The 26,143-nt window shown below is 30.2% G+C and overlaps 12 protein-coding genes across 12 annotated transcripts in view; 3 read left to right on the top strand and 9 right to left on the bottom strand.

The window, feature by feature from the left end:
* cand_001490 (choline ethanolamine kinase protein) overlaps window positions 1-402 on the bottom strand; it is a gene marked incomplete at both ends in the record, with an annotated part of 1,193 nt that extends 791 nt beyond the window's left edge. The window contains one exon of the mRNA XM_067210397.1: window positions 15-402. Within this exon, the coding sequence (XP_067068348.1) occupies window positions 15-402 (388 nt within the window). The remainder of the gene's footprint in view (window positions 1-14) is intronic.
* Window positions 403-708: 306 nt separating this feature from the next.
* Window positions 709-2,736, top strand: cand_001480 (poly polymerase family protein; the record flags this gene model as incomplete). Its single annotated transcript, XM_067210396.1, has 1 exon — window positions 709-2,736. The coding sequence occupies one exon, from the start codon at window positions 709-711 to the stop codon at window positions 2,734-2,736; it is 2,028 nt and encodes a 675-aa protein (XP_067068347.1).
* A 353-nt stretch (window positions 2,737-3,089) lies between these two features.
* cand_001470 (uncharacterized protein) lies at window positions 3,090-3,995 on the bottom strand (the record flags this gene model as incomplete). The annotated part of the gene is made up of 1 exon (XM_067210395.1): window positions 3,090-3,995. One exon carries the CDS (start codon window positions 3,993-3,995, stop codon window positions 3,090-3,092), a length of 906 nt encoding a protein of 301 aa, XP_067068346.1.
* Window positions 3,996-4,361: 366 nt separating this feature from the next.
* Window positions 4,362-5,930, top strand: cand_001460 (zinc C3HC4 type domain-containing protein; the record flags this gene model as incomplete). Its single annotated transcript, XM_067210394.1, has 1 exon — window positions 4,362-5,930. One exon carries the CDS (start codon window positions 4,362-4,364, stop codon window positions 5,928-5,930), a length of 1,569 nt encoding a protein of 522 aa, XP_067068345.1.
* A 727-nt stretch (window positions 5,931-6,657) lies between these two features.
* Window positions 6,658-7,182, bottom strand: cand_001450 (uncharacterized protein; the record flags this gene model as incomplete). The annotated part of the gene is made up of 1 exon (XM_067210393.1): window positions 6,658-7,182. One exon carries the CDS (start codon window positions 7,180-7,182, stop codon window positions 6,658-6,660), a length of 525 nt encoding a protein of 174 aa, XP_067068344.1.
* Window positions 7,183-7,508: 326 nt separating this feature from the next.
* cand_001440 (uncharacterized protein) lies at window positions 7,509-8,146 on the bottom strand (the record flags this gene model as incomplete). Its single annotated transcript, XM_067210392.1, has 4 exons — window positions 7,509-7,783; window positions 7,889-7,994; window positions 8,054-8,105; window positions 8,136-8,146. The coding sequence occupies 4 exons, from the start codon at window positions 8,144-8,146 to the stop codon at window positions 7,509-7,511; spliced, it is 444 nt and encodes a 147-aa protein (XP_067068343.1).
* A 519-nt stretch (window positions 8,147-8,665) lies between these two features.
* cand_001430 (uncharacterized protein) lies at window positions 8,666-10,185 on the bottom strand (the record flags this gene model as incomplete). The annotated part of the gene is made up of 6 exons (XM_067210391.1): window positions 8,666-8,720; window positions 8,803-8,819; window positions 8,914-9,108; window positions 9,168-9,357; window positions 9,443-10,066; window positions 10,145-10,185. The coding sequence occupies 6 exons, from the start codon at window positions 10,183-10,185 to the stop codon at window positions 8,666-8,668; spliced, it is 1,122 nt and encodes a 373-aa protein (XP_067068342.1).
* A 448-nt stretch (window positions 10,186-10,633) lies between these two features.
* Window positions 10,634-15,931, bottom strand: cand_001420 (uncharacterized protein; the record flags this gene model as incomplete). The annotated part of the gene is made up of 1 exon (XM_067210390.1): window positions 10,634-15,931. One exon carries the CDS (start codon window positions 15,929-15,931, stop codon window positions 10,634-10,636), a length of 5,298 nt encoding a protein of 1,765 aa, XP_067068341.1.
* Window positions 15,932-16,520: 589 nt separating this feature from the next.
* On the bottom strand, window positions 16,521-17,294 carry cand_001410 (40s ribosomal protein sa; the record flags this gene model as incomplete). Its single annotated transcript, XM_067210389.1, has 1 exon — window positions 16,521-17,294. The coding sequence occupies one exon, from the start codon at window positions 17,292-17,294 to the stop codon at window positions 16,521-16,523; it is 774 nt and encodes a 257-aa protein (XP_067068340.1).
* A 2,481-nt stretch (window positions 17,295-19,775) lies between these two features.
* On the top strand, window positions 19,776-21,077 carry cand_001400 (phosphatidylserine decarboxylase family protein; the record flags this gene model as incomplete). The annotated part of the gene is made up of 2 exons (XM_067210388.1): window positions 19,776-19,916; window positions 20,112-21,077. The coding sequence occupies 2 exons, from the start codon at window positions 19,776-19,778 to the stop codon at window positions 21,075-21,077; spliced, it is 1,107 nt and encodes a 368-aa protein (XP_067068339.1).
* A 115-nt stretch (window positions 21,078-21,192) lies between these two features.
* On the bottom strand, window positions 21,193-22,590 carry cand_001390 (nucleolar protein 5; the record flags this gene model as incomplete). The annotated part of the gene is made up of 1 exon (XM_067210387.1): window positions 21,193-22,590. The coding sequence occupies one exon, from the start codon at window positions 22,588-22,590 to the stop codon at window positions 21,193-21,195; it is 1,398 nt and encodes a 465-aa protein (XP_067068338.1).
* A 710-nt stretch (window positions 22,591-23,300) lies between these two features.
* Window positions 23,301-25,493, bottom strand: cand_001380 (uncharacterized protein; the record flags this gene model as incomplete). Its single annotated transcript, XM_067210386.1, has 1 exon — window positions 23,301-25,493. One exon carries the CDS (start codon window positions 25,491-25,493, stop codon window positions 23,301-23,303), a length of 2,193 nt encoding a protein of 730 aa, XP_067068337.1.
* Window positions 25,494-26,143: the final 650 nt, after the last annotated feature.

Raw genomic sequence — 26,143 nt, 5'->3', positions numbered from 1 at the left:
TGTTAGAGGATCACCATCAATAAATTCTTCTATTCGTCCACCAGTAAAATCTGCAATTAGAGCTGGAGCTATTCCAACTTTCCCTAAATACTTAAAAGCCTCAACTTCAACTTTCGTATCATATAGACGACCAACGTAAGTGCCATATATACGGAATAAAACTCTTGAATGCTTTAACTTGCTTGATACAGATTCAAGTGTAACAGTTACTTCAAATAGCTGATTAGTCAATCCAGCTACTATCTGACTAACACATATAAACTTTTCAGGTATATTATTCCATCCTGGAACATGAGTGCGACATAGATATCTAATAGTTGTTGGATCTGTTAAACTAGAGAATGCTCTAACATATTCTGCAAGATCATTCTTATCATTAAATGGAGTGAGTTCAAATGGCATAATATCAAGTAACAGATCTCTTATATGTCATTAAATTTGTTTAAATAGTTCAAGTATTATTAATAGTATGGCTTTTCTACTTAATTATTTTAAATATTTTGAGGATCTTTTTACAACTCAAAAAAAAAAAAAAAAATATCTAGACATGTCTCCCGCTGGGTGTTATTTGCATCCCTAAAAAATTTGCATCTCTACATTGTTTTCTTGGTATCTAATCTCAAGTTAATATTAAGGATTTTAAAGGATCTAAAGAGCTTTTAACAATATAAATTTAGCAGGTATTTTGTTTTATTCAATTGCTTAAATATGTCTCTAAAATATGAAAAGAGACCTCATTTAGCTTTTGAATACGAATTACCAAAGCAAAAAAAACGAAAGAGATATTTTACAGCTGGAGACAATTTTGTATTTATTTCAAAGCTTGGTGATAATAGATATGAATTTAAACTTTGTGATATATTTAAGTCACTAAACTCTAATGAGATCAAACTACAATTGACAGAAGAAGAACAAGATTTGTTTAATCTTCTCAATGAATTTGTATATTCAACATCAATCAATACAATTATGCGAGTAGCTGGTGGATGGGTTAGAGATAAGCTATTGAATAAATTGGATATTTTAAATAATCTACAACATGATAACGACAATATTCAATTTAAGGAGAATGCAATTATAGAACATTCTATTCCGAAATTTGTCCCAGTCTCATTATCAAAGGATATTGATATTGCAATAGATAATATGAGTGGCAAATCTTTTGCTGAGAAATTTGATACATGGTTACAGCAAAAGTATTCATATCCACGTATTAGTATTGGAATTATTGCAAAAGATCCTGATAAAAGCAAACATCTAGAAACTGCAACATTGAAATATGGAGAGTTTAGCCTTGATATTGTTAATCTAAGAACAGAAACATATACTAAAGATAGTAGAATACCTATAATTAAGTGTGGGTTACCAGAAGAAGATGCTTTACGTCGTGATTTCACAATAAATAGCATGTTTTACAACATTAACAATGGTAAATTGGAAGATTTTACAAAGAAAGGTTTAGAAGATTTATATAATCAAGTACTTAGAACACCATTAGATCCTATTCAGACCCTATTAGATGATCCATTAAGAGTCTTAAGAGCTTTTAGATTTGCAGCTAGACTACACTTTAGACTAGATAATAAACTATTAGAAGCCTGTAGTAATCCAGCATTAAATGAGGCGTTAGCTACCAAAGTGAGCCGTGAACGCATAGGGGCTGAAGTACATGAAATGGTAACTAATTTATCTATTGGAAATCCTGCAATTGGATTAAGAATGATCATAAACTCAGGATTAGCTGATTCTGTATTTAAATTACCAAACACCAAAATTTTTCACTATAATGATAAAAGTATATGCGTAATTCCTCCTAAGAAATGGTATGAATTAGGTCCTTTTGTTGTAGAAATTTGTCACAGACTAATTGAACTTTCAGAATTGAAAGGTGCATTTAAAAGTATATTAGTTTTTGATAAATGTGAGAACTGGGTAATAGCCACATATGGAGCTTTTTGCCTACCCTTAGCAGAATACAGATGCACATCATCTAAAGACAAAGAAACAACACTTGTTAAGATGATTTTAACTGATTCATTAAAGCTTCCTAATAGGATTTCAGATGCAGTTTCTACTTTACTTGAATCTTTTTTTAGTACTTTGCCTCTAATATCGAACTTTTGCAATCAAATACCTATAAAAGAAGCTTTTCTTCAAAGTAAAGAAACATTGATAAATTCAAGTATGGACCAAAAAATTAGCTATAGTAGAGGAATGGAAGATTCTAACCAGAAAGAAAGCTCTCCTTATTTATTTGATAATATTTATAAGAACAAAATTCCACTTTGGTCATGCTATCAGAGATATATTAAACAATTACTGAATAAATCTCAATGTCGTAGAGTTGAACTTGGTTTATTTGTTCTACATACAGGTAAATTTTGGTTAGAGACTCTGTTTATTGCTTTAGCAAATGATTTAGTTCAAGATAAACTCACTTCAAATTGTGATAATACTCACAAGATTTGGACAGATACAGAACTTACAAAAACTTTTGAAAAAAATCACTTCGCTCTTCTAATGCATGAAATATTTGAGCTAGATCTTCAAAATGTATGGAATATGAATTCTTTAATAAATGGAGAAATTTTAATGGGTATCTTGCCAAAACTGTCAAAAGGTCCCATTTTTAAAGATATTTTAGATACTGCAAAAATTTGGAGTTTAGCTTTTCCCAATAAATCCAGGTTTGATTGTGAATTATTTCTCAAAACCTTATTTAAGCAATATGCATAAAGTTTATAAGTAATATTAGGTAAACATTAATAATAGTATTTATTTATAGGTTCCTAAAATATATAGATTCTAAATAAACTAATATATACATCTAGAAATATTGCATATTATAATCAATATTAATTAAAGTTGATAATAGGACAAAACCTAACTTTTATAAAGCTGAATTATTAAAGAAAGTATACAATTCGCACATTATTCTTTAAGAACACTAAATTATTAAAATGATACCATATTTAATCCAGTTCTTTATAAGATATTTAATAATTATTGCAATGTTACATGTTTGATTTGCTAATAACATTTATATTAAAATAATAATACAGTCAAGTCACAGTATATAATATTAAAATTTAGCACTTTAGTAGTTCTGCCAATTTAGGAGATAAACGAAATGATCTTTTAAATAACTCCACAGCTTTATACGGGTCACCTTTTTCAGCAATTTCCTGTGCCTCCAACCATAATTTGTAAGCTTCTTGATCATGGATACTCGTTAAAATAGGATCTTTCCGCTTAAAAATCACGTCTGTCCTAATTATATATTTATAAAATCCTGGAGATATAGGCTCTCCTTCGTGCATATCTGTAAAAGAAAAAGTAAGAATTCTTCCACACTTAGGTTGCACACGTGACAGAATGAATTCTGGATAGGATCTATCCCTATCCTGTTTATCTTTATAAAATGGTAGTGATTTTTGTCTTTTATCAATAAGTACTGTGGCTCCCCCCCCTTCAGTTGGAATTGTATTTAAATAAATAAGTATTGTCCAAAATGTCCTTGTATTTATATCTAGTGATACAGAACCATCTGTATGAGGTCCGAAGTGACCACCTTCACTATAACGTCCAAAAAGCATTTTTGGATAGATCGTGGATGCTTCCCACTCCCCAATGGTATCATATTCACTAAAATTATCATCTTCCTTTATATTAAGTATCTTATATTTAAATATAGGTTCAATTCTCTTCCATAAGAATTCTGCGAAATCATTCATATTACTCTCAATAGTATCTACATCCCTAAATTCCTTGGATTGGGATGCTGGATTCCAGAAGGAATAAGATTTACTACTTTCTAGTTTCTCAATGAGAGCTGAGCACTCCTCTTCAGTTAAAACATTATCCCAGATATATGCTGTAGGTAATTCCGGAATTTCAGAGGATTGAATATTTTTTGTTTCAAATTGACTATTGTTATGGTATACAAACTCAGGGGTTAATAAACTTTCATGAACTAGCTCCTTATCCACCACCATAGATAAATTATTAGTATAATTTGTCATTGATGAGTGCAGTTCCTCAATTTGGTAGCCTGCAAGCCTAGAAAAATTAACAGCTAAACCAGATTGGTAAAGGCTGCAAATGATAAGGGACTTGAGTTGTATTGGAGGGTTGTTTGGGGGTATCGATATTAGATAGCGGTATAACTTTATCTAGGCTTTTCACGTTTTGCTTTTTTACCTATTATTTACTATAATAGGCTTACTACAAAAGGACCTCGGAATAGACAGCCGAGCTGATCTTTATTTGACTTCTTTCAGCTAGATAATTGTAACTTTGAGCTGTTTATTACCTGAGGCTGAAGTTATACAGGATAATTTTCACTGGATCATATATGAGAAATGCAGATTTCTGAAAATGTTAGACCTACTAATGAAGCAGGAGCTCTGAGATACTGGTGTCATGTATGTCAAATGAATGTGTCTGTAAGAGAACCAGAAGATTCAGATGGTGAACTTATGTGCAATGAATGTGGAGGTTGTGGGTTTGTGGAAATAATCACAGATAATAATAATCCTACTGAAACACAGTCAGCCTCTCAATCCCAGTGGGTTAATATAATGGCAATTCCACGTGTACCAGATAATACTGTAAATAACCCATTGTTTAGGATGCTAACTGAGATTGCAGACTCTTTAGGACAGGCACAAGTTACAACTCAAGTAAGATCTGATACTATGGCAATTCAACAACTAAATGCTCAACCTCGTAATATGTTTGTATCTGGGCCTAATAATGATGATGTAGATTCATCTGGTAGTGCAACACTAATTTTGGGTCCAAATGGAGAAATTAGGGAAATTTCTATTTCTGATATTTTGACTGGAAATGCATTTTCTCAAATTGTGGAGAGTATGGAAAATGCTCTTGTTACTGCATTGAGTACAAATAATGTGAGTAATCATTTTGGAAATCCTCCTGCATCAGCTGAAGAGGTAGCTAAATTACCACGTGAAGTTTTATCAGAATCTAATATTGAGCAAACAAAAGGTGGAGGCCCCTGCGCTATATGCCATGAAGAATACAATATTGGCGATACAGTTTTGAGACTTTCTACAGATGTAGATGAGTGTCCACACATTTTTCATGTTAATTGTTTGCTACCTTGGCTACAACAACATAACTCATGTCCAGTATGTAGATTTGAATTACCAACAGATGATGCATACTATGAAGAACGTAGACGATCATTACAAAGTCGGAGAGATTTTCATACTGGTAATAGTGCTCCTCAAACTTCTACTTATATATCAGAATCTAGAATAAATATAACTCAAGAAATAGATAACAATGGAAGTAGGAGTAACATTACACCAATGGAGGGTATGGAATATAATCAGCAGCAAACGAATAGTTCTAGGGAAAATGAAGAGAATTTAAATGTTGAATTGACAAATTCAATATTAAGTCCAAATGATATGGATAACAGAAACAGAAGTGGACAGTTAGCAGGTCAAACAATAGCAGGAATAAGTAACACAAGTACAATATCAGTACCTTCAACAGGTAGTGATAATATACAAAGAAGGAATTCAGAGACTAGGGAATATGAGGATACGAGAATATTAACTGAAGATTCAATAAACAATTCTGAAGGAACTACTGTTAACTTTGTAGATCTTAGTAATACAATTGCAGATATATTTAGTCCTATGACAGATCAGTTCCCTATAGTGGCAAATTCTATAGCTTCAACAGTTCAAACTCTTACTGTGGGAAATTATAGTAGTATAGAGAGAACTACTGAGGGTAGTAATTTGGGAGGATCTATTGAAGCAACTCAAAGTTTGCAGCAATCTGTTGTGAATACAAACACTAATACAAGCAATTTTACTACAAGTGAACTTAACTCTGAATTTACAACTGTAGAGCCTCTTCCTAGAACATCTGGTTCTTGCTATCTAATGTAATGAATACGTTTCTAATATTTGAAATCTTTTTAATTCCTGCTTAAGTACTTCAATACTTTATTTAATACTAGTTATAATTTAGAAATGTAATTACACTCTTAACTTGCCTTTTCAATATAAAAAATAAAGTTGAAAATATCATATATACTCAATATTAAACTTATTTTATTGATATTTTGGATGCAAATATATTTTAGTACATCTGAAGTCAGAACTCATTCCAAATCTTCAAAATTTAGGATTTCTAGTTATTGCTAGATATTATGGAGACTTAGGTTAACTATACATAAGATAAAGATAGACTTAACTTTAGATAGTGTATAAAGAATTATTCATTTAATAAATGACAAGATTCGGAGTAATGTACTCGTCTTAAATATTGTTCTAATTAGATATTTACGGATTTCAAGTTGCTCAGTATTTCAGTAAAAAATACCACTTAATATAAAAATTAATTAGAGTAATTTTTAACTACTACATCTAAAGTAATGAACATATAAATGAAAAAATGATCTTAAATAGCTTTGCATCATAAAATTTAGAAATAATCATTCTTTTCCTAGGGTTTGCGAAATATAATAGTTCAGTACTTCTTACTATCAATACAATTCAAAAATACAAAATTCCCAATCAATTATTTTAATATCTTCTTAGTTCTCTTTATATGTTAAATAGCAAAATTTAGCCTACCAAATAACTTATTTCAAGTTAAATTACTAAGAAACAATTATAGAGATACTTTCATATCTGTAGAATTTGCTAAATAGCTTTGATTTGTATAATCAAAACTTCCATCTGACTCATGATACATAGTACTGATATTTGAACCAGAAGTCTCGCGAAGCTGAAAAGATACTGCTCGTGTTGTCCTCCCTGTCCTACGTGGTCCAATAATTCCTCTGGCTACAAGCTCAAGATTCTCCATAAAGACATTATCAATACTTTCAGGTATATATTCCCATCTATAAAGCCATGCAGCACCACTTGTACTTCCAGTTCTTTTTAGTACTTTTTTCCATTTCCTAGGTTTCCCTGGGATCAAAGTTAGTGTCGAAAACTTCAAGAATTGGTTCGGAGGAAAACGTCTAGTCACGTTATTAGTATCAACAGTATTAAAAGAACAAGAACTGGATGCTTTATTTAATTTTTCTTTTTCAAAAGACATATTGTTGTCTTGTTCTTTAATACAATCTACAGTTGAACAATTTTCAGACTTAAGTATAAGATCATTATTTATAGCCTCCTCAACCATTATTATCCCTCCAATCTAATAACATCAATTTATACAAAAAAGTTATATTTTTTAGATTCCTACAGATTAGAGTTTAGATGTCTTCATGGATTTATCCTTCTAGTAAGTACATATTACAATATACATGTCTCTGGCGCCATGTATTTTGGGTACCGAGTACTTTCTAAGTATGTTGAACTCAAAATTCATAATAAATTTTCCAAGAAATTCATATCTAAACTTTATGTAATTATTTTAATCTTAAGGGATAAAAGTAGACCACTAGTAATTATCTATATATATACATATATATAGATAATGTGTAATTTCTATTGCACTTTTTATTGTTAATTATTTGCCCATCTCCTTGGATTAAAGGATTTACCACAGCCACATGTATACCTTGAGTCGATTCTCCTAATAGTAAATTCTGATTTTAGATTTAAAGCTTTTGGATCAGAATGTGAAGATAATGAACAGTAATCTAGAACTGTATTATTTAAGTATTCAGTACTTTCTTTATCAGTTGCAACACCAGCTCTCGAACCGGTTGGTTCTAAGAGGACCACAGTGTTATCTTTAAGTTTATCCTTTGGAAACAATGCAAAGGTAAATTTCATTCCTAAGTATCAAAATATTAATCTATTGTAATTTACGATTATTATTGAATCTCCTTACTACCACTATATATTTGATAAAAATCTCCAATTAATAGTTATTAACATACCTGCACATCCACCTACTTGCCGATGAATATATAGATAGTAATCCTGGTTCTCTTGATTAAAAGGTTGATCTTGCTTGATTTTTAAAGATTTAATTTTTTCGAGTTTCTAAAACAACTTTATGTAATTTAATCTATATAAAGATGTATGACTAATAATAATCTTACAAGTAGTACACTGGGTGTAAACTGAACTCTTAAACTTAAGGTTCTAACCCCTCTGATATGTATTATATAATTTTTTAATAACTTTCCAAACATTAATTTGTAGATTGTATAAATCCTTACAAAACCGCTAGACCTAATGCATATACTCCATGTAATAGTGTTAGCTACAAATAATTATTTATTGAATAGATATAAAGTTTTAATATACTATTGGAATTTTATTTACTTTATAAATAACCAATGTTTTAATATTTATTAATAAATATATACTTGAGTAATTAGTTATGGAACTTAAGATATTTAAGTATTTACTATATACTCCAGATAACTGAAATATGATAGTGACGAGTATAAACCTATAATTTACTTTAAAGAATAATACTATTTCTTATTTATAACTTTTTAGTAAATAATATAGTAGATTGAAAGTTTGCAATATGTCAAAACCTACAACTACTGATAGTTCCGTAATCTATTAGTACTAAAATATGTAAATAGTCATTTAAATCAATAAGATATAAAGTATATAACATATTAATTTCTTGAAAATTTAATAAACACTAAGTTTTGATACCTGAAATTAGTTATATCTAGTAATTCCATCACTAAATTCTAAACTGTGTTTCCAAGCTTTGTTCTATCTATAATATCATCTGTGTAGTACTTTCTATTAAAAAAGATTTATTTTATATTAAGATTAGTTGATATTACATATTTTATAATTTTATTTGCAATAGTTTAACAATTACTCTAAATATTCTACATTCTAATTTATTTATTTTATTTAGTATATCAAATATGAATTAAATACTTAGAAATATTTTAATCTACTTGTTAAATGATGTAGAAATTGAAATAACATCTGAAAGTGGATCTTTAATAGATGCGTAGAACTTCGTCCAATCAAATGGTACTTTATTTACAGGAATAATTCTTCGAAGTTTTGTTAAGCTTTCATCACGAAACTTATTTACTTCTAATTTCAGAGATATGTGAAAATTATTTTCAGCTTCATTTATTTTTGATACAGATTCTTCAACAAAATTTTTTAAGTCCTAAACATCAGTTTAAATTAAATACAAAGTCAAAATATTATTAAATTTAAATTCCTTACCTCATCAGAGAAGTTTAATTTTTTAAAATTTTGTTCAAGTTTGATGTATATATTTTCTCTTGAATAAACTAAATGAGAATTTCCCTGTTCTCCACAAAAACTATGGATAAAAATTTTCCCAATCCAGTTTAATCCTTGGGACTCATCACTTGGAAAGCTTATCACCCATTCACTATGCCAAGATCCACTTCTAAAATATAGCAACGGTCAACAAATTAATATAAATAATTACTTCAACATAAATATTTGATCAAAAAGGCCTTTTCTCTACTTACTTTAATGAACTTAATTTCAAATTCATTGCAGAACGCACAATAACTAAAGTCTGGAGATTGTCTTTAGATATTCTTGGTAGTACTTCCGAATCGAAAACAACTGTTCTTGCTGGAACATTGAATTTGCAATAGTCTTCCCCTGTTAGTGGTATATAATTATCACTTCCTGGATTGTTTATAAAATTCCATACAACTGGATCTTCAAATTTGCTATCCAAAGTAATCCTAATCTTAGCTAAGTTTGAAGTTTGTTCTATTTCAAATTTCTCAATATCTACAACTCCCATTACACTTGGCTGAATTGTAAATGCAATACCAAGTGTAGGATCTATATATTTTGGTAATGTTAAGTTATCAGACATGTTATAATTCGATAGTAAAGATGAAGTATTAGGAATTGAGACTAATTTAGTTAAGGGAAATTTTGCATCCTTCCATACAAGACCCCAAATCAAACCTTGAGATTCAGTTGTAAAATTAACTAAAGGAACCAAAAATGAATACTTCTCTATGTGTTCTTGAACCAAAGATTCAAGTTGAGCAGTAGAAATATTAGCATTTAGATCTACACAATGTGACACCACACTAAATGCTGAACCTGGTGCTATATTCTCAACTAAATTTCTGTAGAAGTATAAAAGAAAACAGTTTTTATACAATCATTAAAACGCAGAGGAATTTCTAAATGAAATAAAGCACTACCTAACGAGATCCAAATCCGAAATCTTATCTTTGGTATACATCACTTTAATATACTTCAATTTACCAGATATAATTGTGCAAACTACCTAAGCGCTGTAGTATACTGTTTTTGGGATGAAGTTTTTTTGTCTATGACTTTATCCTCTTTTAGAATGCTACACTTTTATTTATAAATTCCTTACAAGAGGATGTTAAATGTATATAATATATAAAATAAAGCACCTAACATTAAATTACTCGCTATCACAAGAATCATATATTGTTAATTATCCTTTTGATAAACTACATGAGCTAAGAACTAAGGCAAATTAATGTATATATTTAATTTTAATAAAAATTTAAAACTATATCAATAGACGGAAATTCCAAGCAAAGCATTTATGTAACTCAAATATAAATGGTATATAATGCAATATATTGAAAGAGTCTATTAAAATTCTGACTAATTATGTTATTTTGTAGTAATGTACTTTTTAAAAACCAATAAAATTAAGAAACCCGCATTATAGGAGTAATGATATATACAAAGTCATATTTAAAGACTCTCATTTTAGGATGTGGTGCCAATAATACAACACGATTTTGCATGTCAAATTTAGGAGTATGACTTAAACCCAGTCTAGATATGAATATATTTTCATCTGGAATATTAGGAATATCCATATTATTACCTAAACTTCGCATGATACCAATAGGTATAGCTCCAGAAGAGTACAATAGTGAAGAAAAAAGTCTAGAGAATGATTTCCCATGAGCTTGTGCTGGGACACTAATTAATTCTACTGACCCCCATTCAATATACTCTGAAGATTGCTCTTCGGATTCTTCCTTAATATATCTTAGGCTTTTTCCTTGGTTGCTTGAATTATATCCAAGGAGACATTGAAGAGTATCTGCAGTAGCTACCAATGGTGATATCTTGATGGATCTATATAATACTGGTACTATCATATCTGTAGTCAAGACTTTGCCTGCAACTATTACTGGACTAGTAAGATAGTCCCAATTGGATGAATAAATCCAGGGTGTCTTATCTAAAAGAATTAACGATTCTTCATTTCTAATATCTGCAATAATAGCAGGGAAAAAACAAGGAGGTAAATGTCCCCCAAAAAACAACCACTTCTGAGCTAATTGAGCTAAATTAGTGGTTATTTTCCATTGCCAAGTATTCCATTTGATGTCTAAGGGTTTTAATCTCTGCACCTTCATATTTACCCTTATAGGGACTTTAAAATTGAATGAATATATATCATTTTCATTAATATTTCTCTGGTTAGATCTTTCAGGTACTTTATCATACAGTTGAGAATTATGTCTAGAATGTATATACTTCTCTTGACTATTAGATTTTTTATTTATAAGAAGAGCAACTTCAGCTTGAATTTTCATATTTATAAGAGATGCAACTTTCCAACAAATTTCCACAACCTGTCCATCATTATTAACCTGTAGATCATTAGTACTATTAACCTGGTTTCCAGATGCACAAACAACAATGGAATGGGCATAAAAAAGTCCAGAGCGAATCAAATCCTCATCTTTACAACAAGATCCCTCTACATAGAGACCTCTACAACCTGGTGGGATTATTGGCTTTTCTAAATATATATCTTTAGCAATAGGAGATAAAAATATAATAAGCGTGGCAAGGATTAATGATTTATTTATAATGGGTAAGGAAGTCTCCATATGCTTATGATGCCGTGGAGAATCCCAACCAACAGGAATTTTACGATTTGCTACTATACCTTCTAGAAATTCCGAAATGCATTCTGGCCATCCACACACTAATAACACAAAGGTAGTACCATAAATATAACCATTTATCTCTGAAGGACGGACCATGTCTGTTGTCTTAATAAGGGAATAAACTGAAAACACATCAAAACGAGGAGTTGGCATTGGAGGAACTCCTATAATAATCTTTCTTTTATTTAAGTTATCAGTATAAAACTGTTCAGTACACTTTTCTAAGGGTTTAGATAATTCTTCAAAAGAACTATTTATTTTGTTGACATTAGAATCCAAATTTGAAATTGTGTGTTCAAATCTTTCATTATTATCTGAAAATGAAATATGACCTGTTGCATATTTAGTTGATGTAGGATCTTCATTTGTAAGGTTTTTATCGATGCTTTTATTTGATGGGGGCATATCTTCTTGAGTCGACCTTTTTCCTGAGTGAGGTTTTGATATCTTCACTTTCCATGAAGGAACATCTAAGAATTTGTTGCATTTACTGTGTTGGCAAATCCCAAGATAGTTTAGTGTTTGACTTAACTGAAATTGCATAGGATTTTTGTATTTTCTTATTGTGGGTACCTCTTGATTAAAAATTGTTTCAATTTGCCGTGATTTACTTAGTACAAGTAAACAAACATTTGATTCTGCATTAATAAGGATATCCCCACATATATATGATTTACCAAAAATATAATCATAAGGATTAAAGAGAACTTTACGCCTAGTAGTATCAATTACATTTTCATTTTGTAAAGAACTCTCTGAATCTTTGAAACTATTGCTCATATCTAAAGTAAAATGAAAATCTTCTTCAGTGGATATATACCCATCTGATAAAACAAGGCTTGATTCCCCAGTTTCTTCAGTTTCTTCTTCATTTTCATTATTGTCTAAAATATTTATAGAAGTCTCCTCATTTACTTGTACGGTTATTCCTATACAATATATAGAAAACTCACGAAATAAAAATGCAGAAACTTGCATAAACTGCATTTGTGATAAGTAGACTGGTACTGCAACTTCAAGAAGTTCTGCAGAAGAACCTTGCAAGTAATCATGAGTAAGTAGTTCAACAGCTGAAAGACCACTTCTTTCGGTATCTTCCTCTTCATATTCATCTAATTCAAAGTCAGAATCGTAATATAATTGATTTTGAATATTAACTCCTCCATATTGTTCTAAAGAGTTTTTGAGGGATGTAAGCAAAGATTCCTGACAATTTTCATCATCTGCTAAATTTACTGCATGATACATATTGCATGCTAAAGAAGAGAAACCAGGGCATAAGGCTGATTTAGCAAGAAGTCTTGAGCGGATTTCCGATACATAAACTGGGATATAGGAAGATGCCATTGTTGGTTTATAAAGATCAAGAATCTCGGAATTGTTTTGTGAATGGGCTAAGGTTGAAAGAAATTTAAGGTACCTCTTGATATCTTCAGGATGACTTGGAGCTTGCAATAGGGGTCTATTTGTCAACATAGAACCTCGAAGGAAGTTTGCTGTTTTGACATTTATAAAGTTAGAGTGGGAGGTATATGTCTCCCGTTGATAATCTTCAATTTTAACATTGAATAATAGCACAGGGTAAAATTGGTTTTTTTTTAGTTTAATTTGTGAAGATTTCGATTCAAAAAAGCTCAATTTATTTTCCTTTAAAGGCTTCTTTTTGTATCCATATTCTTCGTGAGATGGGGATGTTAAGAACTTCCTAATAGCATACCATCGCATAATAGTCAACTTATCTTTTAAAAAAGCATCTGACATTGATACTTGTATATTCTGTATACATCTCAGAAAATTACTTTCCGCATCTATTTGAGAAAAAAATTCACTCTTATATTTTTCTGATGAACATGGAGTTATACTGTCGCTCCAAATATATAGAGCTTCAACTATTCCTTTCACCTTCTCAAGATCCTCCCTTAAAGTCTCAAAATCTCTCAATCGCTTCACATAAAGTTGTGTATTAAAAGATTGTTCACATTTCTTCACCAAACTTCCATAACGTCTAAGGTCATCTGTTGTAAAAAGAATAACAAGAGGCTGATGACGAATAGAATCTTTAGAAACTCGAGATTCTTTATTTTCATTTTGTGCTGTAGCTAAAGTATCTAGTTCCAATATCAAATATGATAGATGTTTGACTGATGGGCTTCCACAAACAAGTATCAGTAGAGTTTGTACATGCTCTTTATCAAATAAACCACTCTGATAAGAAGTAATCATACCTCCTCCAAGAGTGTCAGGGGGTGCTTGTGTAAGTTGTACTAAGTTACTGATCTGATTGGGAATATAAATTAGAGTGAATAAAATCAATACAATGCAAATGAAACGCGATAAAAAATAATGTGGAGCAAAATCCCCATAACCTACGGTTGATATCGTTATAATGGTAAAGTAAAGATAATCAAAAAGAGTAGTAAAATTTGGATATGGTGACTCGATAATCATCATTGCACCAGAGAAACCAACTAGTACAATTAAAATTGTCCAAACAATTACAATACCAATCCTCATAATTTCTGATGACCAATATAATATTATATCTAAGACTGGTTTAATATTTAATAGACGAAAGTATCGCAGAAATCCAAGAGTGTAAAGAGTTGTAGTGGCTGACCAACCTGTTGCTGTTTTAATAATAATAAGAAATGGAGATGTAGTAACTAGTTCAAACAATGGAGCAAAAGTCTCTGAGCTTAAAACACACTTGAATGAGAATAATCTCCTCAAACCTCTACGGTGATGTGACGTCTCAATTATAGCTTTAAAGAAGAGAAGTATGTCTGCAAACCATAGGAAAGATTGTTCAATTAACTCGATATGGAAATTACTAGATCTCAACCTCCACTCCTCAAAAGGGTTTTGACGATATAGATACTGAGTATCTGCTGTCCATAATAGTGCCCAAGTTAGATTTATCATAAATACAACCACAATTGAGAGGTTTATTGACAAATGACGTGATGCATATCTCACGAATATCTTGTCGAATCCCCTCACTATTCTAGAGTATAGATCACTAACTAATTTTACCAAATATCGCAAAGTAGATATAGTAGATATAGGCTTTTGTTCACCAAGGTCAGTAGATACAAAATCTGCAGATCTAAAGGTATTTTTTTTTGTTGCAAAGAATGAGAATACTTTTAACGAGGATATCTTATATTTTAGGTAATCTACCCATGACAAATCTTCTTTGGAATATTTGGACATTATCTTAATAGTTTCCTGTTTATCTTCAATATCACTATTACTTTTAATTACTTTATGTGTCACCTCTAAATATGGTTCAGTAACTTTATATGAAACTAAGTTCTTTGAATTCCCAGTCTTTCTAAATTTAAACTCTCCGAGATTAGTAAGATGACTAAACTCAATCACACCTTCATTCATATCCCCACTAACAAAGTCATTACTTATATTGTCAGAAAATATTGAATTATTTATGCCATTCTCAGGAACTAGGTTGTTAATTTTTCCTGGTTGACTTTGTGAACTCTCTTTGTCTTGTAAATGAATAATACTTTCCTCATGCTTAGATTCAGGATTAATGGTATCTTTAAATTTTACACTATTCAAACCATTAATAACTTGCTCCCTGCCTTTAAGTAAATCGTTATTTCCTTCCTCCATGTCAGCTATCTTTACAAAGTACCTCTCTTTGGAAAAATCTGACTCATATTTTTCAGTACTTTCTAAATTACTCAAAATACTATCAGTTGCTTTAAGAGGTTGATTATTATAATTTATTGAAGGTAATATACCATGGGCTTTGGTATGACGTCTTCTTCTATATTTACGAAATTTCCTCTTCACACAAATTATAATTCGTCGAATTTTACGAATGGCCATATATGGCCTGGATAGTTCATGGCATATCCCAACAAAAATCAAAGTGGATGAGTATAGGGCCAAAAAAATTAATAATGAGTAGAGAGCTGTTATATTGGGGAATAGGAAACCGTGACATACAATGATAGTAATAGAATAAGATATTAAGATACAGGCTATCAAGCTTAAGGAATAGCTTCCCATTATCTACAAAAGTTTCAAATTCAGTTCTTTAGAAGCATTATAGTAGTAATGGTCCATTTCTGTTAACTACTCCATTACAAAAATTGCCTAAGGAGTTAAGGCGGGTCATATATAAGGCGGTATATATTATCTTATTAGGATCTATTACTAATAATATGAATTAAATTACAGTTAAACCACTTTAGGATTAACACATGCCACCTCATCTATTTTTATTAAATCAGGGAGCATACTAAATAGATTAGTAAAGAAGCTAAAGACACAAATTGAGGATATTAGGTTTGCAACCCAAGAATTGCTAGGTGTACCACATTCTGGGAAATAAATTGACCAAATATAAGTAAAATAAAATAAGCAAAGAAGACTACACTTATATCTAATTATAAGCTAATGGTAAAGTATATGATAGAGAGAATATTAACAAGCTAGCCAATAATTAAGCTAATGAGCTATGTGATAATTCAGGTTATTTATGTATTTAAGTATTACAACAAACTAGTTGTTAAGTATCAAATGTATTTATTAAATTTCCAAAAGGAACTGAAATTCTTAAATTCCAAGTCCTTAAAATATTTCGATATTTAAGTAATTATGGTGCATTTCTCCATTCATCTGCAGCTGCAGCACTCCAATTACCAGTTGCTCCACTCCATTCTACTGCAGACGCTCCAGCTTCGACATTAGGACCTTCAATATCAGCTCCTATACCATCAGCTAATTCCAAATCTGCAACTATTGCAGAATTGCTATCATATTCTTCAGGATCTCTCCAAAAGAATACATCAACTATTACTTCCCATTTGTCAGTTTTACCTCTTAAGAAATTAACTTCACGAGCTAATAGATAGTACATCAAGGCAATAGACTCCTTACCCTTATTATTACATGGAATAGCAACATCTACATATTGTAATGGAGAGTCAGTATCACATAAGGCAATTACGGGGATATTTGCATAGGAACTTTCAATTACAGCTTGAGAGTCTACACGTGGGTCTGTAACAATTAATAGACGAGGTTCCATGAATTTTTGGGTAATCTGATTAGTTAGTGTACCAGGTGTAAATCGTCCAACCATAGCATGGGCTCCTGTATGCTGAGCAAATTTCAGTGCTGGTCTAGATCCATAGGGTCTTTGGGATACCACAACAACATCTGCAAGATTGTCAATAGTAACAATGATACGAGCTGCCAATTGAATTTTCTCCCAAGTCTTCGCTAAATTTATCAAAAAGATCCCTTCATGAGTTCTCTTATAAACATATGATAACATCTTATCTTCAACATTCTTTGTACCAATATGAGTTTTGCAGACAATCATCTTTGCAATATCATCAAGCTTACGTGTTTCTGCTGGTGGCATGTTTATTCCTGACCCCTATTAACAATAACTTTATAGTGATTCAAATTAGGTGAACTTGGACTCCTACAGTTAGTTCCTTATTATAACTTTCTTCAGCTTGTTTAAAGCAAATTTTTTTACAAAACTGATCCCGCGAGACAGAAAATATTGTCTTCCTGTCTCGTTAAAATAAGCCACGCTGTCTCTATATTGCGCCAAAATATTTTTAGATCCTCAATAATATGCAACTTTCTTAAACTTAATTATCTTTGTCATTCAGAAAGATATCATTTAAATGTTTATTTAGTAAAATTACTTTATATTTACATAGGAGTATGTATCAAATTTTATTATTGTGTTCTTATAACTTCCAGGATATCCTATATTACTACTAAGCTGTGTCATGTAGTGACAAGATTATTCTTGTTGAATACAAGCTTTTAGTCAAACCTGGACAATAAATTATGTGAAGTACTTGTTCTGTTAATTCATTCAGATGTCGTTTACATTATAAGAATCAATTTCTTATTTGATATGTGGACGATTATATTTACTACTTAGTACTATTTAGACTTTGACTACTCCTTTAAAAACCTGGTTCACACTTCTTTAAGTATAATTAGTAACCAATTAATACTAAACAGATGAAATAATTACATTGGTGACTGATACATACCCTTGGATATATTGTCATCTTTACACCTTAATAATTAAGGATCACTAGTTATTCCAAGTTTTATACACTAATCAAGTAGTGATATATTCAATATATTATATAAAGTCTAGTATAAATATATATTAATTAATAATAGAATTAGTGATTGGATCGTAGTATTGCAAAGCAATTTATTCAATATTTTATCTGTATAAATTCTCCATAAAGTACTCAACTCTAAAGAAGATACTACTATGAATCTAACTATAAAACTAAATACCATATAATATCTCAAACAGTAACTCTTTTATATACTGTTTAAATATATAATACTGGTTATTAATAAAGAATTTGTACTGAATCATATATATGATCACTTTTCATCTATCAAAATATTTATTATGGTATTATTAAAATATCTGAATTGAGTTCTAAAAAAGAAATCAGTCCTACATTTTAAATTTAAGAAATAACAAACCTAATATGCACTACTAAATTTGATTTCTTAAGTCATGCTCTGAAAGGAAAACAAGCTACCATAATTAACTCTAAATTCTAGTGTGAAAAGCTATCAATATTTTATTCTTTTATTATCCATTCTACAGCTATTTAAGACTATCCATTTATATTTAGCTGTTACTAAGTTACACATTGAAAGGAAGTCTTAAATATATTCATTATTTGCAACCTTAAATCATTTGTAATTTGTCTCTAACAGATAATTACAATTTACTTTCAATAAACAAATTCTGGTTTTTTTATTAAGATTCTTATAAGACTTTGTATAAATCTCAAGTTAGTATATTACGGCAGTAAAACAAAAAAAAAAGTTGTAGTAAAGAGAATTTCTAAGTTTTATTTAATAATCTATTAGTATAAACAAATTTATGTATATAATTTATCTCTAAATATATATTCTATTCAATTATTCCTTATTTCCTCATTATTTCATTTAGTATTAAAAAATAAAAAATTAAGATTTTTAAAATTTTCTTATAAGATCCAAATATTCTAAATATTGCAGTTTATAAAATAAAATAGTTTCAAAGTAACTTTTTATCCATTCAAAATATTTATTGGAAAAAAAACAGCCAATATTTACAAACTAGTACATTGATCTTTGTAGATGGCATATATTATTATTACACTGAAATTTACTATTTAAAACTAAGTAATAAATCAAATACTTACATATAAAACATATATTTACTTTTTAATATCTATATAAAACTATTTAGCTTTATTATAGTTCCTTTTCGTAAAGAGCTGTGTACGATACACTTTTGTAGCAATGCAGCTTCAATATTTTATTAAATAGTCCTAATAGCATATAAATCCTGATATATATGCGAAAGTTACCTAATTACACAAAAATTGAGTAGAATTTAATATCAACTGATATTATAAGTACCATATTAGGGAAAACCTATAATTTGATAAAGCTGCGCCCAGGTAGTGCAATATATCTTTTTATTATACGGCTAGAGTACTGAGGGTAATAAATTTTTAGGAACAAAAAGAAAACTTTAAAAAATTGTATAAATTAAAATAGCCATATATTTCTGGAAGATCTTGTACACATATATATTTTAAATAGTCTAACTCAACTCATAATTAATGAGAAGTACCATGTAATTTTACTATAGAATTTTGAACTCAAGAATTTTCTTAAATAACATATCATTTAATTGGAAATAATAATAGAATAAGTAATCTGGTATTTATTACTATATAGTACTTAACAGAGGATTAAGAGATATATATTGTCATTATTATTCATACGGTTGAGATTAGACTTAAACTTTGAAAAGTAAATCTTCCTTAGTTTTTCTCTGACTAAAGGCACTATGCTGTTTACTGGAAAATTACCTCCAAGAGGACTACTATTGGGTTACTGTCTGTTAGGGTCTTATTTAATTTGTGAAAAAAAGTTCCTAAATGCCATAGATAGAGCTGAAAATACATCTCATTTACAAAATCCTAGAAAGGTATGTACTGACGTTTGATAAGAAATGAACTTTTAATAGGTACTATCAGATTTCTGAGAATTAAACAATGCGAAATTTGATATATTACTTTCTAGTAGTAAGATATTCAATATTATAACTATCTAGTAGAAGTACTGGAAATATGTTATCAAAATTATAAATTAAAATACTAAAACTGATTATTTTCTTTTTTAGATCTTCCTTGCTAAAACTATATTTGGAAAAGTACGTTCAAGAATCTTGGGACATATACTAAATACTGAAATCCCAATTTCATATAGGAGACCAATATATAAACTTTTAATTGGTCAATTTTGGAACCCTTGGGGACTTTATGGAAATAAAGATGGAACAAAGTTAAAGGAATTTGGATATTCCGAAAAAGTGGAATACTTTGAAGAAATGTTACCACAACCGCTAGAGAACTACAAATCACTTGGTGAATTATTCTCAAGATCTAAAAGATTATCTGATATATCAATTAAGGACTACTCACCATCTTCCATTGTGAGCCCTTGTGAAGGAAAAGTTGTTGAATTAGGAGATGTCTTGTCTGATCAGTGTATTCAGGCTAAAGATGCAACATTCAGCATATCTGCAGTTATTAAAGACAAATTACCAGAAAATAAGAGTGATTCAAAATTAGTTTTTATTACCTTATATCTGAGTCCACACAACTATCACCACTTCCATGCTCCTTCTGACTTCAAAGTTTACGAAGTAAAACATATTACTGGAGAATGTCTTCCTGTATTTAAAGGTCTCGCATCACGGCTTAACGATTTATTCTCAGTGAATGAAAGGGTTGTTTTAAAAGGCACCTGGAGTGAAGGAGAAATTTACTATGTAGCTATAGCTGCTTATGGAGTAGCAGATATACGTCTAAAGAATCTTCCTGATTTTAGAACCAATTCACCTAAGACTATTCCTGTATATATAGGAGAGAGCTGTGCTGTACATTCTGAGGATGTTTATAAAGTTAACATTAAGTTTAAGAAGGGTGAAGAGATTGGAGAATTTAGACTGGGAAGCACAATAATACTATTATTTCGAACTAGCAAAAACTTTAGATTTGTAGTAAATAAAGAGGATTACGTCTCAGTAGGATCATTATTAGGAGAAGTGGAAGATAAAGGTGTTATTAGTAAAGTTGGGACTTAAACTTCACTTTCTAATTTTATTCTAAATATCTTTTATAATTTATTATAAATCAACTTTATAGCTGTATAAAAGTCCTTAATTATAATTTCAATATCAATAAGTTACTTTTCTAAATTTAATACTTGGACTTTTTAGTTGGAGTCTTAATATCCTGATCATGTGATTTACGTTTTAAATTTGATACATCTGCTCCTGTATCATAGCTACCAACAGCTTGAGTCTTTACTGGACTATAATATGGTGTTGTAGAAGGTCTGCGATTACTTCCAGAAGAAGCTAGTCTCCCAGAACTCAGTTGGTTACTAAGTTCCTCCAGACGACGTTCCACATATTTCTTATTTTCAATAGCTACTGAGGGCTCAATTTGGTCGTTAAGAGCATCAACACGGACACATAGAGAAAGCTTTGCTGCCAAGATTCTACTAATTTTGCCTTTAAGTTTAGGAGCTGACTGTCCTACAACTGCAGCATGATATATAAGACCATATTTTGGTGTGCTTTTTTTTGTTTTTAGAGCTCTAAATAGAGCCTTTTCTGCCCCTAGAATCTGGACAGTACTAGAGGGATGTTTAGCCAAATTCATCAAACTTCCAGCATGAGCTATTAAACGAGCTCCAATCAACTCACCAACCATATAAGTGAGATTTGGTGCAATACTAGACATTCTAGCTTTAAGATAAGTCGATAGTGATGATCTATATTCGGAAAGTTCCAAAACTCTGTCACATAATTCAATGATATTTTCTAAATCTTCATCCGTAATATCTGTACCCATTGATATCTCAGCAGCTTGCTTTATTTCCTCCTCTATATCGCTTGGAATATTACAAGGAGGCTGTTGAAAATCTACATTACGAGTATTATGTCTAAATCCAATAATTTTCACACATTTGGCATAAATATCGCGATCAGCAATGATCTTTCCAAGTTCGGGAAAATGCCACCCATACCACTCACGTAATCTCATTGCATAATTATTTAGCTCTCGGTCTAAATCATCCAATAAAGCCACAGCCTGAATTATCATAGTATCAATTTTTTCAGGGCTAAACTTAAGCTTAAAACGACTCAAGGAATGGGATAATGAAAGAGCCATAGTCTTCATATCCTTCTCACTTAAACCAGACACAAGATCAGCAAGTTGATCCCTTATACCACGTATTATCTCCTGCATCTTTGGGTTATAAATAATATCAATTCCAAATTTCTGTTTAATTATACCACCAAGAGTCTTGTCAACTACTGCTAAAGATTCCGATGCAGGACTTTCAATATTCTTTTTGAGAAACTTTGATAAACTTTTACTCATACGTGACTCTACCAGAGCTGTTGTCTCCAAAAGGGCAGACTTTGTATCTTTAAAACGTAGGAATGCTTCTAGAGTAACGGATTTATGAATCTTCTCTGCTGATTGAAAGTAATTTGCAATTTCCTCAGTATCCATATTCAGAATCTTAGAATTAGTGACTCTAAACAGGCCATAGCCTGCTGGAGTCTCAAGAAGAATTAACATAATGTTATTAAGTCTCAAAAAAATCCCAGGAAGTTTGCAGAATTCCTAACTTTGAGATTGAATAGGTCCCGTCATAAACTGACAATCCAGTCTTACGTCTCTATAGAGCGCTTCAAAAATAATTGTTTACCGCTCTTAGGGGGTACAAGACAACATTCCTTAAGATTTACGGGTATATTTTTAAGATTAACATTGCATCATTTTCTAGATTCACATATCATAAGTTAAATTGATAGTGGAAATAAGCAAAGTTTTGTTAATATATTCGAGCTTTATTGATTATAAGTTAAGAAATATAATTAATAGAGTAGATCACCTGTGTTATAACTTAATCTACCTTAAATCCTCAATATCCTTAAATTTAAGGGTTACTTGTCAGATCAACTCACTGTAAAAAACTTTGAGGTTTCTATATTTTGAATCATATCTTTGCAACTGAAATAAGTGATGCTATATATTTAAGTAGATAAGGTGTCTCAACTATAATCTTTTATATAGTAAAATATTTCAGAATATTTTAATATTAGAAAATATAGAAAACTGAATTTCTTTAAAAGAACTATTTAATCTTCTTAGTAAATCTACATTTAATAGTCCTATCTATTCGGTATTGTTAGCTTCTTTATCAATAGTTTGAAATTGAATGAAATATATACTATAATATTCAAATAAGAGTACAAATCTATTTATAGTTTACTTTGTGAGGATAATTATGCGGCTGTATAGGGAACAACAGAATCTGAACCTTGACAAAAATTTTCATGCTGAGGAGAAAAAGTAATATCTATTTTAGGGTTTGAGATAATTCTAAGATCTGTGCAGAGTTCATTTGAGTTATTATTACTCAAATATATATGAGCACTCTTTTTATTTTCAGGACCTTCAAAATTTCCTTCATGAACACTCTCATATTTTTCATCTTGATCATCTTTTATAAAATCCATATCTCTACCTAAAACACTGTGATTTAATATTTCAGACTTACTTTTATGTTCATTTACGTTAAACTCAATATCTTTAAAATTGTACCTCTTTTTCTTACTCATATGGTGATGATGTAACTTCACAGCTACATCCCATAATCCACATAAATAGGACATTTTTAATAGTAAAGAAACTGTGGCATTTCTAATTTGACTGTAGGAAATTCCATTTTTTTGGAATGCAAGATTAACAGATTCAGGGGATTGTTCATGACAGCCTCTTATGGCCTTAATAAGTGCTTTTCTACCTTCATGTCCTAACCTTAAAACTATTCCTGGGTAATATTCCAAAGAACTATCACATCCTAGTTTTTCGTCATTATGTTCTTCTACTTTTATCCTTTTTTCCTTTATATCATTGATTTCAACACTACTTACATTTACACAAGATGCTATTGAAAGTAATTCAGATGCTCTTTCACGTTTTTGTCGCCTAACTTTATTTTGTATAGACTTGTGCTTCCTCCACTTCGAGTGTATAGCACTCATTGGGATGACTCCACGATGCTCCAAATGTATTTTAATAGCTACTAACCACAAGTCATTTTCGTGGGCCGCTTTCAGTAAATCAGTAATTGATGTATTTTGTAAATCCTTACCTTTCATTCCCTTATTTCTTATACACGCTCTTAAAAGTTCTCTTCCTGCTTCTCCTAAAACTAACTTAATACCTGGAGAATATTGGGGAATAGTAAGATCTTCAGGTATTGTACTCGTATCATACAACTCTCGTATTTGGTCATGTTTCAGTATTCCGGACAATCTTGTGTTACCTATGAGTTTTGGTTTTAGATTTTTAGATTCAGAATTACAAGTGAAAGAATGTGTAAGCTCTATAGGTAAAGATTTATTTTTTAAATCTTCACTAGCTGTAAAATTAGGGAAATTATTTGAAGTATCTTCTGAAACACCATTAGTATTTGATCTAGCGAGACTATTTGTAACTGTATTACCACTACTACTGGAATTAGATACAATTATTTGTCGAGCTCTAACAATACTATCTACAACATTTGTATTACATTCTTGAGTTCCAAAAAGTTCTCTATTATCATTACCAGAGGTACTAATGCTGTCATTTATTTCTGTACCAGAAACTCTAATTTCACCAGATCCTACAATTTGACCACTAACTAATTGTGCACATTGTGAAGCTAAAAATTGTAAAGTTTCAGAATATATACTAGAATTTGTTTTATCATTACAAATTGAAGTCAACAAAGGAGACAGGTGACAAGACTGAATATCTACATATGAAGATGGTATTTGAGTTGGAAACAAATTTGCTGCTGTAACTGCGGCATTATTAATATGTGATGACAGAGATTGATAAAGTGAAGGCGAAGGTTGTTGCTGCAAAACATTACTTATTAACAATAAATTCTGCCATAACTTTTGTAGTGTAATTAAACTAACTGAGTTTGGATAAACCAACGGACCTACAAGATTTGCTGTTCTTGCACTTAGTTCATCAACTACTGGATCTATTAAGTCCATCCTATTCATATATAATCCATAACTTTCCATTGGTAAACTAGTCATTTTATTCATACCTAAATTTTGAGCTTGATTATGATTAGTTAATGGGCTTAAAGTTGTGCTAGGTGTGTTTATAATAGAAGACGAGTTTGAAATAAAAAATTTATCCAAAATATTATCACTTACTCTCAAATCAATACCTTTTAATTGTTCATCTTGTTGATATTGTTTGAAATTTCCCTCTTCAACTGATCTAGATCCATAATATTGCTTTCTCTTGATTGTATTCCCAATATGTTCTATTTTCTCACTTATCTCATTATTTGTGATATTACCCGTGTTTTCATCACATCCAATTATCCTTGCTAATCCCAGTAATACTCTGGGATCATTCTCAAGTTCTATTTGTGGATCTCTTCCAATTGGTAAACTTATTGACATGACTTATATCAAAATTAAAAAAACATACAAAATCTTTAATATTATGATAATAGTAATTAATGAATCTTGTTAATCAAAATAGTATCAAATTCTCAAGTATTAAATATATAAATTTACAAGTTGTAGATATGTAGAAATGTATACAGATTTAATATTAAAAAAAAAAAAATTAAAATATCAATATTTGTATTTAGTTAGATTATTACAAAGTACAATTTGATGTCTCTTAGAAAATTTGTACTATGAGTATTCCTTTATGGAATCAGGTGTAATAATTTGCACTTACAAGATTTTAAATACTGGCACTTTTTGTATAACTATATACGAGGGACATCAAACATACGTGATGCAAGACAAATAATAATAAAGAACGATAAACAGAAGATCGGAAAAGGGTCGTTACTATTATCAAGACGATATGTATTTGAGAAAAGTGCCATACTCGATAATTTGCATGCAAATTTAAATCTAAAAATCCGAGTATATCATCTATTATAAAATTGTATTGAGTATATATATATTATATACTTAGAAATATTAGAGTATAATAATAATAAAATATTTAGTTAAATTTATTAATATATTAAAAAATTTCACAATTTAAATCTTAATTTTTATATATCACTAGTACAATTCGATTAATCTTATTA

Source organism: Cryptosporidium andersoni, assembly GCF_001865355.1.
Source record: "Cryptosporidium andersoni isolate 30847 chromosome Unknown contig_56, whole genome shotgun sequence".
Lineage (NCBI taxonomy): Eukaryota > Apicomplexa > Conoidasida > Eucoccidiorida > Cryptosporidiidae > Cryptosporidium > Cryptosporidium andersoni.
This window is presented reverse-complemented; position numbering and strand designations above follow the sequence as displayed.